Raw genomic sequence first — 14,234 nt, forward strand, 5'->3', positions numbered from 1 at the left:
GAGGTCTGTTTCCATGCTGTGTAGCTCAATGACTCTATGGCATTTAACAGTTAACTACATTGCTATATGTACGACACTTAATGGTAAGGTCCGAGGAAGTGTTGCTGAACAAAGAGACCTCGGAGTGCAGGTTCATAGCTCCTTGGAAATGCCAAGTCGCAGGTAGATAGGATAGTGAAGAAGACGTTTGATATGCTTTCCTTTATTGGTCAGAGTATTGAGAAAAGGAGTTGGGAGGTCATGCTGCGGCTGTACAGGACATTGGTTAGGCCACTGTTGGAATATTGCGTGCAATTCTGGTCTCCTTCCTATTGGAAAGATGTGAAACTTGAAAGTGTTCAGAAAAGATTTACAAGGATGTTGCCAGGGTTGGAGGATTTGAGCTATAGGGAGAGGCTGAACAGTCTGGGGCTGTTTTCCCTGGAGCGTCAGAGGCTGAGGGGTGACCTTATAGAGGTTTACAAAATTATGAGGGGCATGGTTAGCGTAAATAGGCAAAGTATTTTCCCTGGGGTGGGGAGTCCAGAACTAGAGGGCATAGGTTTAGGGTGAGAGGGGAAAGATATAAAAGAGACTAAGGGGCAACATTTTCACACAGAGGGTGGTACGGATATGGAATGAGCCGCCAGAGGAAGTGGTGGAGGCTGGTACAATTGCAACATTTAAGAGGCATTTGGATGGGTATATGAATAGGAAGGGTTTGGAGTGATATGGGCCGGGTGCTGGCAGGTGGGACTAGATTGGGTTGATATATCTGGTCAGAATGGACAGGTTGGACCGAAAGGTCTGTTTCCATGCTGTACATCTCTATGACTCTATGACACTCCCAAGTATGCATGGCAGATTTTCTTCCCTACAGAATATTAGTAAATGTGATTAGTTTTGTGATGATTGCTGATTGTGATGATAATATAATCACTATTAATATTTTGAAAAGATTTTAAAATTGAAATAAAATTGCATCAGATGCCAAGCACTATTTGAACACACTGGCTTTCTGGAAAACTAGAATTATATTGCCTCTTGCCTATTGTCTCTCACATGGCTTTGGTTATTATCAAGATTTAGTTTACTTACAAATACTAACCTGCTTCAGTGCAATGATTGTTCCATTCCTATGTGAATGGATGACAGTTTCAATAACTTGCAATAACAGATTGTCCTTTTATTATACTTTCAAATTTGTTGGAACAAACGAATAGAATTACAGGTTTCCGCATCAGATAACATTATTTTCTCAGTATCGATGAATGGCAGTGTTTTTTTTAGTTTATTTCCACCCCATCTGAAGGAATGCAAAGTATTTTCTAACAATATTGCATAGAATTGGAGGCCTGTGCATAGTGTAGGCTGGGTGAATGGCTATGTAATATTCAAAGGGTCTGTAGATCAAGCATGAATAATGTGAGGGACATGAATGATACATGGACATAATGGTGGCATGGGTTGTTGACATGGTGATCTGAGAGGGCATGGGTAAGATTAATGGTGGTTTTAAACAATACTGGGAGCTGAGATCCTGATTGCGAGAATGGAGGCTATCCTTTATATGGCCCCTCTCCGCACTCACACACACACATCATGGACTCAAGTGTGGTGTGGAAACTGCTCTGTGTGAAAAGACAAAAATGGCACATAGAGTCACATGTATGTCAGGTGTGCAGTTTGGGAGCTGTGAAGATGCACAGGTTGGGTTTTCCCAGTCCCAGAGGAAAATTTGGTCCCATCCCACATGTTCCATATATGAAAAATGATGTGTGGAATTTCAGAACATACATAGTTTCAACAATATGGCACACTCTGAAAAGAGAAAGAAGGCAGGAGCTGAAGAAAATTGCAATCACCAGGGAAATTGGGCTCAGGAACATAGTCCTATAAAAGTGGAGGCACAGATAGACAGGCTGGTTAAGAAGCATGCTTGCCTTCATTGCTCAGTCCATTGAATTTCGGAGTTGGGGTGTCATTTTTTGTGGTTGTACTGCTCTGTAGAGTTCTGGTTACCCTGCTATAGGAAGGACATTATTAAATTGGAGAGGGCTCAGAAAGATTCACAAGGCTGTTGCTGGGATTGAAGGGTTTGAGTTATAAGGAGAGACTGGATATACTTGGACCTTTCTTTACTGGAGTGTAGGAGGTTGAGGGGTGACTTATAAAGGTTTATAAAATCATGAGGGGCATAGATAAGGTGAATAGTAATGATCTTTTCCCTAGAGCAGGGGAATTCAAACTAGAGGGCATATTTTTAAGGTGACAGGAGAAAGATTTGAAAGGGAGTACAGTTACAGCATTTAAAAAGACATTTGGACAGGTACATGAATAGGGAAGGTTTACAGGGGCATGGATCAAATGCATGCAAGTAGGACTAATTTAGTTTGGGAAACTTGGTCAGCATAACAAGTTGGACCGAAGGGTCTGATTATGTGCTATATAATTTTAATTTTACAAAAATCCCTTGGTTCAAGAAGATTTTATTAGATTGGAAAATAGCAATTTAACTCAACGCGAAGAACATTACTGTGCAGGAACAGACCCTTCGGCCCTCCAAGCCTGTGTCGATCCATATCCTCTAAATCTGCCATCTATTTTCTAAGGATCTGTATCTCTTTGCTCCCTGCCCATTCATGTATCTGTCTAGCTACATCTTAAATAACGCTATCATCCCCATTCTTGCCACCTCCGCTGGCAACGCATTCCTGGCTCCCACCACTTTCCACGTATATCTCCCCTAAACTTTTCCCCTCTCACATTTAACTCATGACACCTATTAGTTGAGTCCTCCACTCTGGGAAAAAGTTTCTTGCTGTCCACCCTGTCTACACCTCCTATGATTTTGTAGGCCTCATTCAGGTCCCCTCTCAACCACCTTCTTTGCAATGAAAATAATCCTAATCTACTCAACCTCTCCTCATAGCTAGCACCCCCCATATCAGGCAACATCCTGGTGAACCTCTTCTGCACCCTCTCCAAAACATCCACATCCTTTTGGTAATGTGGTTACCAGAACTGTACGCAGTATTCCAAATGTCCTACTTTTTAACTTGGTTCCTAACTCCCTAAATTGTTCATGTAGGACCCCATCCTGTTTTTTACCTATACCATTGGGCTGATATGCACCACGACAACTGGCTGTTCACCCTCCCCCTTGAGAATTTTCTGCAGTTATCCAAGACACACCTGACCCGTGCACCTGAGAGGCAACATACCGTTCAGGAGTTTCATTTTCAACCACAGAAACATCTATCTACTCCCCCTGCAATGTAATCCCCTATGACTATAGCCCTTCCACTTTTTTTCCTGCCCTTCTGTACAGCAGAGCCAGCCATGGTGCCATGAACCTGGCTACTGGTGCCTTCCCCTGGTGAGCCATCTCCCCCAACAGTATGCTGTATTCAAAAAGTGAGGGAGGAAGATGCTAGAAAGCAGTATTAAAAACATTATTCAGGGCATTTAAGAAAAGTTCAAGGTAATTATGGATGGAAAATAGTAAATGATTAATCAATAAATGTTGGTCTTGGCACCAATATATATTGCAGTTCATGTTTAAAAGAGATTGGTGAAATAATTTTGTGACATTGTTATTCAACAATTACATTACTTATTGGTTATTGCCATTTTTGAAAAATTATTTTCTACTGCAGAAAGTACATCTGTATTCTGATGGAGTGACCAAAAAGGAATAATTTCAAACAAGGGAGGAAAATATTCTTAAATATAAATTGTGTTTGCAGTGCTGAGCTATGTAAACAGCACTGGCACAATGATGAGCCATTTAAAGTTTAAATATCCTTTTGTTTTTTGAAATACAAAAGGCAAAAATGATATGGAACTGGCAGCATTTGTTTCTGTTAGCTCAAGAGAATGCAACATTCAATGTACTGAAAAATTAATGGAGCTGATAAGCCTTATGATCACTATGAACATATGAACCATAAGTGTCACTGAGGGCACAGGTTTTCATGCATTGATGAGTTTTGTAGAATTAGAACATGGTGCACATATGAGCTAGATAATAATGTCACATCTTGAGGCACACTATGAGTACTATATGAAGTCTTTGTGTAGAAACCAGAATATAAAATTTCAGTAGCTTTCACTACTAACAGCTGGACAGTATTAACAACAGAAAGCTTCATGACTGTAATTTGCCATTATACTGAGATTTGGAGGTTTTGACCTGTAGTTTTAGAAACCAAAAGTATAATACAATGACAGAGCAGAAAACCTGGCTGAAAAGTGAAATAACAGAAAGACAGGGCCTTGCAGGCTCTGTCTTGGTTTATGTACATGATAATGCAAGCAATATTATCCTTGCTAATCACCACAATATGTTACATGAGAATTTGGCAATTATTTTTCCTCATACTTCACAGATAACCATAAACAATGACTTTTCTTCAGGTAGGGTGGAGTGTACTATTCAGGCTGCAGACAGACGAATTACACAATACCATCACAGCACCATGGCAATAAAAACACTTAAAACGAAACAAATAATTCCAGGTTGAATGACACCAGCTGATACGGTCTTGTAAAACACTTTGGAATTTGTTATATGACATGTTCACAATGAGCAAGGGTGGGCCGTAATAGCTGCACTTTCATTTAGCTCAACAATAAGACAACCTTAAGCCCAAATATTTCAACTTCAAGATGAGTAGTAACAACTAACTGAGGACATCTTACTATTGCTTTCCACTTTAAACAGATGGATCTGCTGAGGGCAGATTTAATTTCAAATATTTATTCAATTGCAACTGTTCTCCAAACACACCTCTGCATTGCAACTCCTGATGGAAATGGACAAATCACTAATTTCAAGGCTGCTGTTTAAAAGTCTCTGAAACCTCACATGAAATCAAACGTTCCTGCCATAATTGCCATACCCCTGTTTACTACCTCTTTATTAAACCCATCCGTAAACACATGATTTATTTCACCTACTGTCCAGATCACTGCAAAATCAAAGCTTCTGCAATTTACATTGATGGTTACAGTTGACCAGAAACTCAACTGTGCTAGTTATATAAGTACTGTGACTACCACAGCAGGCCAGAGTCTAAGACCTTGCAATAAAGTGACTCACCTTTTGACTCCCAAAGTCTGTGCTCCATCCACAAGTCAGGAATGTGATGGAGTACTCCCCAGTTGCCTGGATAAGTGCAGCCCCAATAACACTTGAGAAGCCTGACCTTATTCAGGACAAAGTAGCCACTTGGTTGGCACCACATCCACAACATCCCTTCCTTCACAACTGATACTCAATAGCAGCAGTGTGCACTATCTACAAAACATACTACACAAGAAATTCACCGACATACCTCAGATAGCACCTTCCAAACTATGACCAGCATCGTAGAATCCCTACAGTGCGAAAATAGGCCATTCAGCCCATTAAGTCTGCAGTGACCCTCTGTACAGCACCCCACCAGACCCACACCCCCACCCAATGCATGTAAATCCACATATACCATGGCAAATCCACCTAGCCTGCACATCCCTGGACGTTACAGGGCAATTTACCATGACCAATCTACCTCACCTGCACATCTTTGACTGTGGGAGGAAACCGGAGCACATGGTGGGACCCTATGCAAACATGGGGAGAACGTACAAACTACCGACTACAATCATCTAAGGCTGGAATCGAACCTGGGTCCTTCATGCTGTGAGGCAGCAGTGCTAAACACTGAGCCATTGTGCTACCCCTACCATATCATCAAGAAGGGAAATGGCAACAGATACATAGGAATATCACCACTTGCAAATTCCCCTTCAAACCACTTGTCATCCTGACTTGGAAATACATCAGCGTTCCTACAGTGTTGCTGGATTAAAATCTTTGAATTCCCTCCCTAATGGACTGTAGCAGTAGAAGAAGGCAGCTCATCAGCACCTACTCAAAGGAATAGGAAATAAATGCTGGCCCAGCCACTGGCACCCACATTCCATGAATGAATACAAAAAAATGTGCAAAGTTAGAAAAAATGCCACAGAACAGTAATTTTTTTTTGCAAAGGCATTAATAACAATGTTTGAAGATTTTAAATAAGACCCTGTTGCAATTGTTTTGATAGAACTATCCATTGCTTTTTATCATTTTTGGTGAGTATAACAAAAATTAGAGAGCTTAAAGAAATATATCAATAATTTATTTTTAGTAACCACACTAATGATATTTAAACAGTTAACCAATATAGTAGTACCGGCTTAAATGCACACCTTTTAAACAATACTTACATCCTATATATAATCAGGCAGAAGCTTTATGAAAGGCAAATCATGTTGATACAATTCTTTGGAGTTCTTTTGAAGCAGAATGCATTGTGGATAAAGGGGAACCTGTGAATGTACTTTGCTTAGAGAGGTAGAAGGCATTTGATAGAGTTGTGGTATAGGAGTAGCATGTGGGAAAGAATAGAAAACAGGCTTGTTAACAGCAAGTGGAGAATAGGGAATAAATGGGGCTTCTTCTGGTTGGCAAGGTACAATGAATGGTGTGCCAAAGGGATTAGGATTAGATCTGGCATCAGCTTTTTATAAATAAATAAATTTGATGAAGGGACTGAAAGTACAGTTACTAAATTTTCTGATGACACAAAGATAGTTAGGAAAATAACTTATGAAGAGTATATAAGAAGGTTGAATGGGTGTCTTGTAGATGATTTCCTCCTCAACCTGTTGTGAGATGATATTATATACCTTTGGAATAGGTGGACTTGAACCCAAATCTCCTGGCACAGAGATAGTGACTCTACTACTCTGCAAATTGCATCCTAATGCAAATAGAATGTAACGTGGGAAACTGAATCTGTCCATTTTGGCATCAAGAATAAAAAGGAAGTATATTATCTAAATGGTAAAAGATTGCAGAGTTCTGAGATGCAGATAGGTAGAATATAGAACATTACAGCGCAGTACAAGCCCTTTGGCTGTGCCACCCTGTGGAACCAATCTGATGCCCATCTAACCTACACTATTCCATTCTCATCCATATGCCTATCCAATGACCATTTAAATGCCTGTAAAGTTGGCGAGTCTACAACAGTTGCAGGCAGTGCATTCCACACCCCTTCTACTCTCTGAGTAAAGAAACTACCTCAGGCATCTGACCTATATCTATCACCCCTCAATTTGAAGCTATGCTCCCTCATGCTAGCCATCACCATACAACGAAAAAGGCTCTCATTGTCCACTCAATCTAACCCTTTGGTTATTTTATATGTCTCAATTAAGTCACTTCTCAACCTTCTCTTTAATGAAAACAGCCTCAAATCTTTCAATCTTTTCTTGTACGACCTTCTCTCCATACCAGGCAACATCCTAGTAAATCTCCTCTGATCCCTCACTCCCATGCCTCCGTAGTTTGTGCAGTCATCTACAGTGGGGACCTTATCAAATGCCTTACTGAAATCCATATACACCACATCAATGGCTTTACCCTCATCCACCTGTTTGGTCAACTTCTCAAATAACTCAATAAAGTTTGTGAGGCACAACCTACCCTTCACAAAACTGTTTTGACTATCCTCAATCAACTTATTCCTTTCTAGATGATTATAAATCCTATCTCTTGCAACCTTTTCCAACACTTTATCCACAACTGAAGTAAGGCTCACTGGTCGATAATTACCAGGGTTGTCTCTACTCCCCTTCTTGAACAAGGGAACAACACTTGCTATAATCCAGTCTTCTGATACTATTCCTGTAGACAATGACAACATAAAGATCAAAGCCAAAGGTTTGACAATCTCCTCCCTGCCTTTCCAGAGAATCTGAGGTTAAATCCCATCTGACCCAAAGGATTTATCTATTTTCATGCTTTCCAAAAGTTCTAACACCTCCTCCTTGTGACCTCAATCCTACCTTGTCTAGTATGTTGTTTATCAGTATGTTCCTTGACAACATTGTCTTTTTCCAATATGAATACTGACGAAAAATATTCATTTAGCGCTTTCCCTATCTCCTCTGGCTCCATGCACAACTTGCCATGGCTGTTCTTGATAAGCCCTAATCTTACTGTAGTCATTCTTTTATGCCTTATTTACCTATAGATCTGATATTCCTGCATGAACTGCAAAAATTAGAATGCTGGTACATTAAACAATGAAACAATATTATTGTATATTGTGAGGGGAATTGAAGATTATTCTTCAGTTACACAGGGCATTGATGAGACAGATTCTTGATAATTTTCAGCCCTTTTTTTATCAGGGTGGACAGAAATGTGGAATAATCCAATCAGCCATGATCTTACTGAAAGGTGGAGGAGGCTTGAGGGGCCAAGTAGCTTACTCCTGCTCCTAATTTGTATGCTCACATGTGAATATTGCCTGTGTAGTATTATTCAGTGGATTAATTGCATTTAGTTTAACCAACACATTAGCTACAACGAAGTCAATTATCCATTTGTCATTTGTAATGTTTCAATATACATGAAAGGCCAAAAAAAGCTAGAACTTCTTAAAACGAATGGAACTGAAAGCAGAAAGGTCACCAAGCCCTGTGATTGAATATGAATTAAAGAAGGAAGTCAAGAAGGAGATAATGAAGCCATGCGACATAATCTTCCAGAAGCTTTGAAAACAAGAATTTTGCCAAAGTACTGGAGACCAGAAAGGATTATATTCATAATAAAGAAAAGGAAAAGGAATTAGCCAAATAATAGAGGCCAACAAATTTTACTTTAGTTCTGGGTAAATGTCCAGAGTCTATAAAATATGCTAATCAGGGACAAGGATCATGATTTTGAAAGGGTACTTTTAATTACTTGAATTGAATATCTTGAAGTAGTTAGAGTGTAAATGTTAAAAAAAATTGTTGCTATGGAGGTTGTACACATAGACTTCAAGAAAATATGATATCACATTAAAGAGCCAAAACACACTAACTCGTTGTTCTTGGAACAGATGAGGCCAAGGTGGGACATATTAGACATTAACAAAACTTGGAAAAGTAAACAAAGAAGTTGCTTGCATTGGTTGAACAATTGATAACAAAGAGATGTATTATCATAAGTAATGGGTGTTAAAATATTTTCATTCAACAGGGCATTAGAACATGGAATGCTTTACCATCAATTCTGGTCTCCTTCCTATTGGAAGGATGTTGTGAAACTTGAAAGAGTTCAGAAATGATTTACAAGGATGTTTCAGGGTTGGAGGATTTGAGCTATAGGGAAAGGTTGAATAGGCTAAGGCTTTTTTCCCTGGAGCGTCAGAGGCTGAGGGGTGACCTTATCAAGGTTTATAAAATCGTGAGGGGCATGGATAGGATAAATAGACAAAGTCTTTTCCCTGGGGTGGGGGAGTCCAGAACTAGAGGGCATAGGTTTAGGGTGAGAGGGGAAAGATATAAAAGAGACCTAGAGGGCAACTTGTTCACAGAGAGGTTGGTGCGAAATGGAATGAGCTGCCAGAGGAAGTGGTGGAGGTTGGTACAGTTGTAACTTTTAAAAGGCATCTGGATGGGTATATGAATAGGAAGGGTTTGGAGGGATATAGGTCAAGTTCTGGCAGGTGGGACTAGATTGGGTTGGGATATCTGGTCAGCATGAATGAGTTGGACTGAAGGGTCTGTTTCCATGCTGTACATCTCTATGACTCTATGATCTTGGCTACTCAAGAAGGGACAATAATAATTTTTTTAAAAACTGGATAAATACTGGAAATGGACATACAAAAGCAAAAGGGTGGTCGGTTCTTCTAGTTGAAGAACTACCATTTGCACAAACCGCAAATTAAATGATTCTGTAATTCTACTTTATTTGCAAGCGTGGCAGAATTTACATTTTCAATTAGAAAAAGGATCAAAATATATAAATGCAACATGAAATCACAGCTGTCCACTCAAGCTAACACAAAAGCATCACTGCTTAGCTCATTTTTCTCTACAGTTGTCTGGCTATAGTGAAGGGATATCTTTACGATAAGGAGGTCTACTTTCAATCAGAATGTGACCATAAATTATACAAGCATTACAATCCAGGCTGAGCATTCCTTCATACAACCTAAGTGCAGGCCCTGTAACAGCCATTTCATTAAAAAAACTGCCACAATTTTTACAATTATGCCTTCAGGGTAAAAAAACACTTGCCAAGAGAGAACATTAAAACATCTAATAGTCATACTGTGCAACTGAAAAATATATTTTGTTCATAATATCTGACATTTTGAAGGCAATGTAGTTACAAATTGCACTTAAATCATTCATATGAAAGATTACAACCCATGATTTCACTGCACATGAAAATTTGTATGCATCATACTAAGATGTATTGTATATCTCTAAAGTTACAGACTCTTTCTTCCACTTACCTAGTGTTTGATAACCATCATCTCCTGAGAAATTCCCTTCAATAGTAGTCGACAAGGTAAAAATTAATGCTTCTTTAAACTGTTCAAAATGTACCTGCAAAAAATATAGCAAAGTGTCAAATTGATAAATTAAAAGCAAAACCCAACTACAAATATTTGTAAAGTATAGATCTGAGAATGTTACAAAGTGGTGATATGCAAAACTGACACATTCAAACTCTTGCCCACTTCTCTGATATCTAAATTGACTATAAAATTGTCTTTGAAGTTAAATATTCTACAAGATTTAATTTTGGCAATAAGGATGTGTGTGTGCATTTGCTCATGCGCGCACACAGAAAGGTGAGTAAATATGGCAACATTTCTATTTTGCAAAGGTCCTCAAAACATTTGTTTTACTTTTCATCTTACCACCATGCATTTAATATCTCTACATTTCCACTACTTATTAATCTTACATTTCAAAACAACACCACAGTACCCAAAACACTTGTGAGAAAAATGAGATGTATCCAGTCAGCAGAGTTTCTTTAGAAACTTTATTGTCTTTTGTTACAGTGAAAAAAATAAATTGATCAGAATTAAATTGATGCTTTACATTATATATTCATAGTGGCTAAAATACAGACCAAACTTAGCAGGTTGGATGGCCCATAACTTAATATTGAATGATGCCTAGCAGATATCTAGAAATTAGTAACCAGAAAGAAAGGCTCAAAGTACCATTAAATCGAGATCAAGTCTTTATAAAAGAGTATAGCATTACTGTTAAAAAGACAATACTTTGGTCTCAAATTATGCCAATGTCCTAAAGCTTGTGTAGAAGTATTTGAGGACTGGGAAATAACCCAATGATTGCAAGAATCCCTTGTACTGAAATAAATTAATCTTTATTAAAAATTTGTTCATGAGTTGAGGGTGTTGCTGTCTAGGCAAGCATTTGTTAACCATCCCTAATTGCACAGATGGCAGTTAGAAGTCAAATATATTAGAGTCATAGAGATGTACAGCATGGAAACAGCTGTACCAATTCGGCCATACCAACCAGATATCCTAACCCAATCTAGTCCCACCTGCCAGCACCTGGCCCATATCACTCCAAACCTTCCTATTCATATACCCATCCAGATGTCTTTTAAATGTTGCAATTGTACCAGCCTCCACCACTTCCTCTGGCAGCTCATTCCATATACGTACTACCCTCTGATTGAAAAAGTTGCCTCTTAGGTTTCTTTTATATCTTTCCCCTCTCACCCTAAACCTATGACCTCTAGTTCAGGACTCCCCCATTCCGGGGAAAAGACTTTGTCTATTTATCCTATCCATGCCCCTCATGATTTTATAAACCTCGATAAGGTCACCCATCAGCCTCTGACGCTCCAGGGAAAACAGCCCTACCCTATTCAACTTCTCCCTGTAGCTCAAATCCTCCAACCCTGGAAACATTCTTGCAAATCTTTTCTGAATCCTTTCAAGTTTCACAACATCTTTCTGATAGGAAGGAGACCAGAAATGCATAAAATATTCCAAAAGTGGCCTAACCAATGTCCTGTACAGCCACAACATGAGCTCCCAACTCCTGTACTCAATACTCTGACCAATAAAGGAAAGCATACCAAATGCCTTCTTCACTATCCTTTCTAATGGCGATTCCACTTTCAAGGAGCTATGAACCTGCACACCAAGGTCTCTTTGTTCAGCAAAACTCCCCAGGACCTTACCATTAAGTGTATAAGTCCTGCTATGATTTGCTTTCCCAAAATGCAGCACTTCGCATTTATCTAAATTAAACTCCATCTGCCACTTCTCAGCCCATTGGCCCATCTGATCAAGATCTCGTTGTAATCTGTGGTAATCTTCTTCACTGTCCACTACACCTCCAATTTTGGTGTCAGCAACAAATTTATTAACTATACCTTGTATGCTCACATCTAAATCATTTATATAAATGATGAAAAGTAATGGTCACAGGCCTCCAGTCTGAAGAATAACCTTCCACCACCACCCTCTATCTTCTACTTTTGAGCGAGTTCTGTGTCCAAATGGCAGGTTCTCCCTGTATTCAGTGAAATCTAACCTTGCTCACCAGTCTCCCATGCAGCTCCACACAAAGGCCGCCTTGCTGATTTTTGAGGAGCCCTATTCTCTCCCTACTTACCCTTTTGTCCTTAATGTATTTGTAAAAACACTTTGGATTCTCCTTAATTCTATTTGCCAAAGCTATCTCATGTCCCCTTTTTGCCCTCCTGATTTCTCTCTTAAGCATACTCTTACCGCCTTTATACTCTTCTAAGGATTCACTCATTCTATCCTGTCTACACCTGACATATGCTTCCTTCTTTTTCTTAACCAAACCCTCAATTTCTTTCGTCTTCCAGCATTCCCTATATCTACCAGCCTTTCCTTTCACCCTAACAGGAATATACTTTCTCTGGATTCTCATTATCTCATTTCTGAAGGCTTCCCATTTTCCAGCCATCCCTTTACCTGCGAACATCTGCGCCCAGTCAGCTTTTTAAAGTTCTTGCCTAATACCGTCAAAATTGGCCTTTCTCCAATTTAGAACTTCAACTTTTAGATCTGGTCTGTCCTTTCCATTTTATCCTATTTTAAAACTAATAGAATTATGGCCGTTGGCCCCAAAGTACTTCCCCACTGACACCTCTGTCATCTGCTATGCCTTATTTCCCAAGAGTAGGTCACCTTCTCTATTAGATGCATCCACATATGAATCAGAAAACTATATTGTACACACTTAACAAAATCCTCTTCATCTGAACCCTTAACACAATGGCAGTCCCAGTCTACGTTTGGAAAGTTAAAATCCCCGACCATAACCACCCTATTATTCTTACAGATAACTGAGATCTCCTTACAAACTTGTTTCTCAATTTCCCTCTGACTATTAGGGGGTCTATAATACAATCCCAATAAAGTGATCATCCCTTTCTTATTTCTCTGTTCCACCCAAATAACTTCTTTGGATTATTTCTGGGAATATCCTCCCTATGTACAACTGTAATGCTATCCCTTATCAAAAACGTCATTCTCCCTCCTCTCTTGCCTCCCTCTCTGTCCTTCCTGTAGCATTTGTATCCTGGAACATTAAGCCGCCAATCCTGTCCATCCCTGAGCCACATTTCTGTAATTGCTATGATATTCCAGTCCCATGTTCCTAACCATGCCCTGAGTTTTGGGGTCTGGAGTCATATGAGGCCAGGCAAGGTAGGGACAGCAGATTTCCTTCCTAAAGGACATCCCTGAAACAGATGGGTTATCACCAAAATTGACAGTGGTTATATGGTCACAATTAAGCTACTTTTACCCCATAACAATAACCCGATCTCTGGATTAAAAGCTAAGTAACATTACCATTATGCCACCATTAATTAATTAATTAGTTACTTAATTGTTGATCTATATTAAAAGCAAATGGCTCTGGAAATAGTGGATGCATTAGTGGTCATCCTTAAAGATTCTACAGAATCTGGAACATTCCTATGAATCAAAGGTGTCTAACATAGCCTCACTATTTAAAAAGTGAGCTAGAGAGAAAACAGAATTATAAACTGGTTAGCCTGACCTCAATATTGGGGAAAATGCTAGAGACTATTATAAAATATTTAACAGCAGACTACTTGGAAAACCATGACAGGATTGGACAGAGTCAGTATAGATTTACAAAAGTGAAATCGTGCTAGACAAATCTACGGAATTGTTCAAAGGTGCAAATAAAAGAGTTAATTGGGGGGAGCCAGTGGATTAGGCTTATTGGACTTCTTGAAGACTTTCAATAAGGTTTCTGATAACGGATTAACATACAAAATTAAAGTGCATGGGACCAGGGGTTGCTTATTGTGATGAATAGTGAACTGGCTGGCAGACAGGAAACAAAGAGTAGGAATAAATGGTCTTTTTCTA

The 14,234-nt window shown here is 39.2% G+C and overlaps 1 protein-coding gene across 3 annotated transcripts in view; it reads right to left on the bottom strand.

Moving 5' to 3' along the window:
- nin (ninein (GSK3B interacting protein)) overlaps window positions 1-14,234 on the bottom strand; it is a 190,257-nt gene that overhangs the window by 119,504 nt on the left and 56,519 nt on the right. For all 3 annotated transcript variants that reach the window (XR_015757905.1, XM_087989848.1, XM_087989847.1), the window contains exon 3: window positions 10,314-10,407. Coding sequence is in view for 2 of the 3 variants with exons in the window: in XM_087989848.1 (XP_087845974.1) it covers window positions 10,314-10,407 (94 nt within the window). In the remaining variant the exon portion in view is untranslated. The remainder of the gene's footprint in view (window positions 1-10,313; window positions 10,408-14,234) is intronic.

The sequence above is a fragment of the Chiloscyllium plagiosum genome, unplaced genomic scaffold, assembly GCF_037043375.1.
Source record: "Chiloscyllium plagiosum isolate Xiang-an unplaced genomic scaffold, Cpla_swu_hap1 HiC_scaffold_8, whole genome shotgun sequence".
NCBI lineage: Eukaryota > Metazoa > Chordata > Chondrichthyes > Orectolobiformes > Hemiscylliidae > Chiloscyllium > Chiloscyllium plagiosum.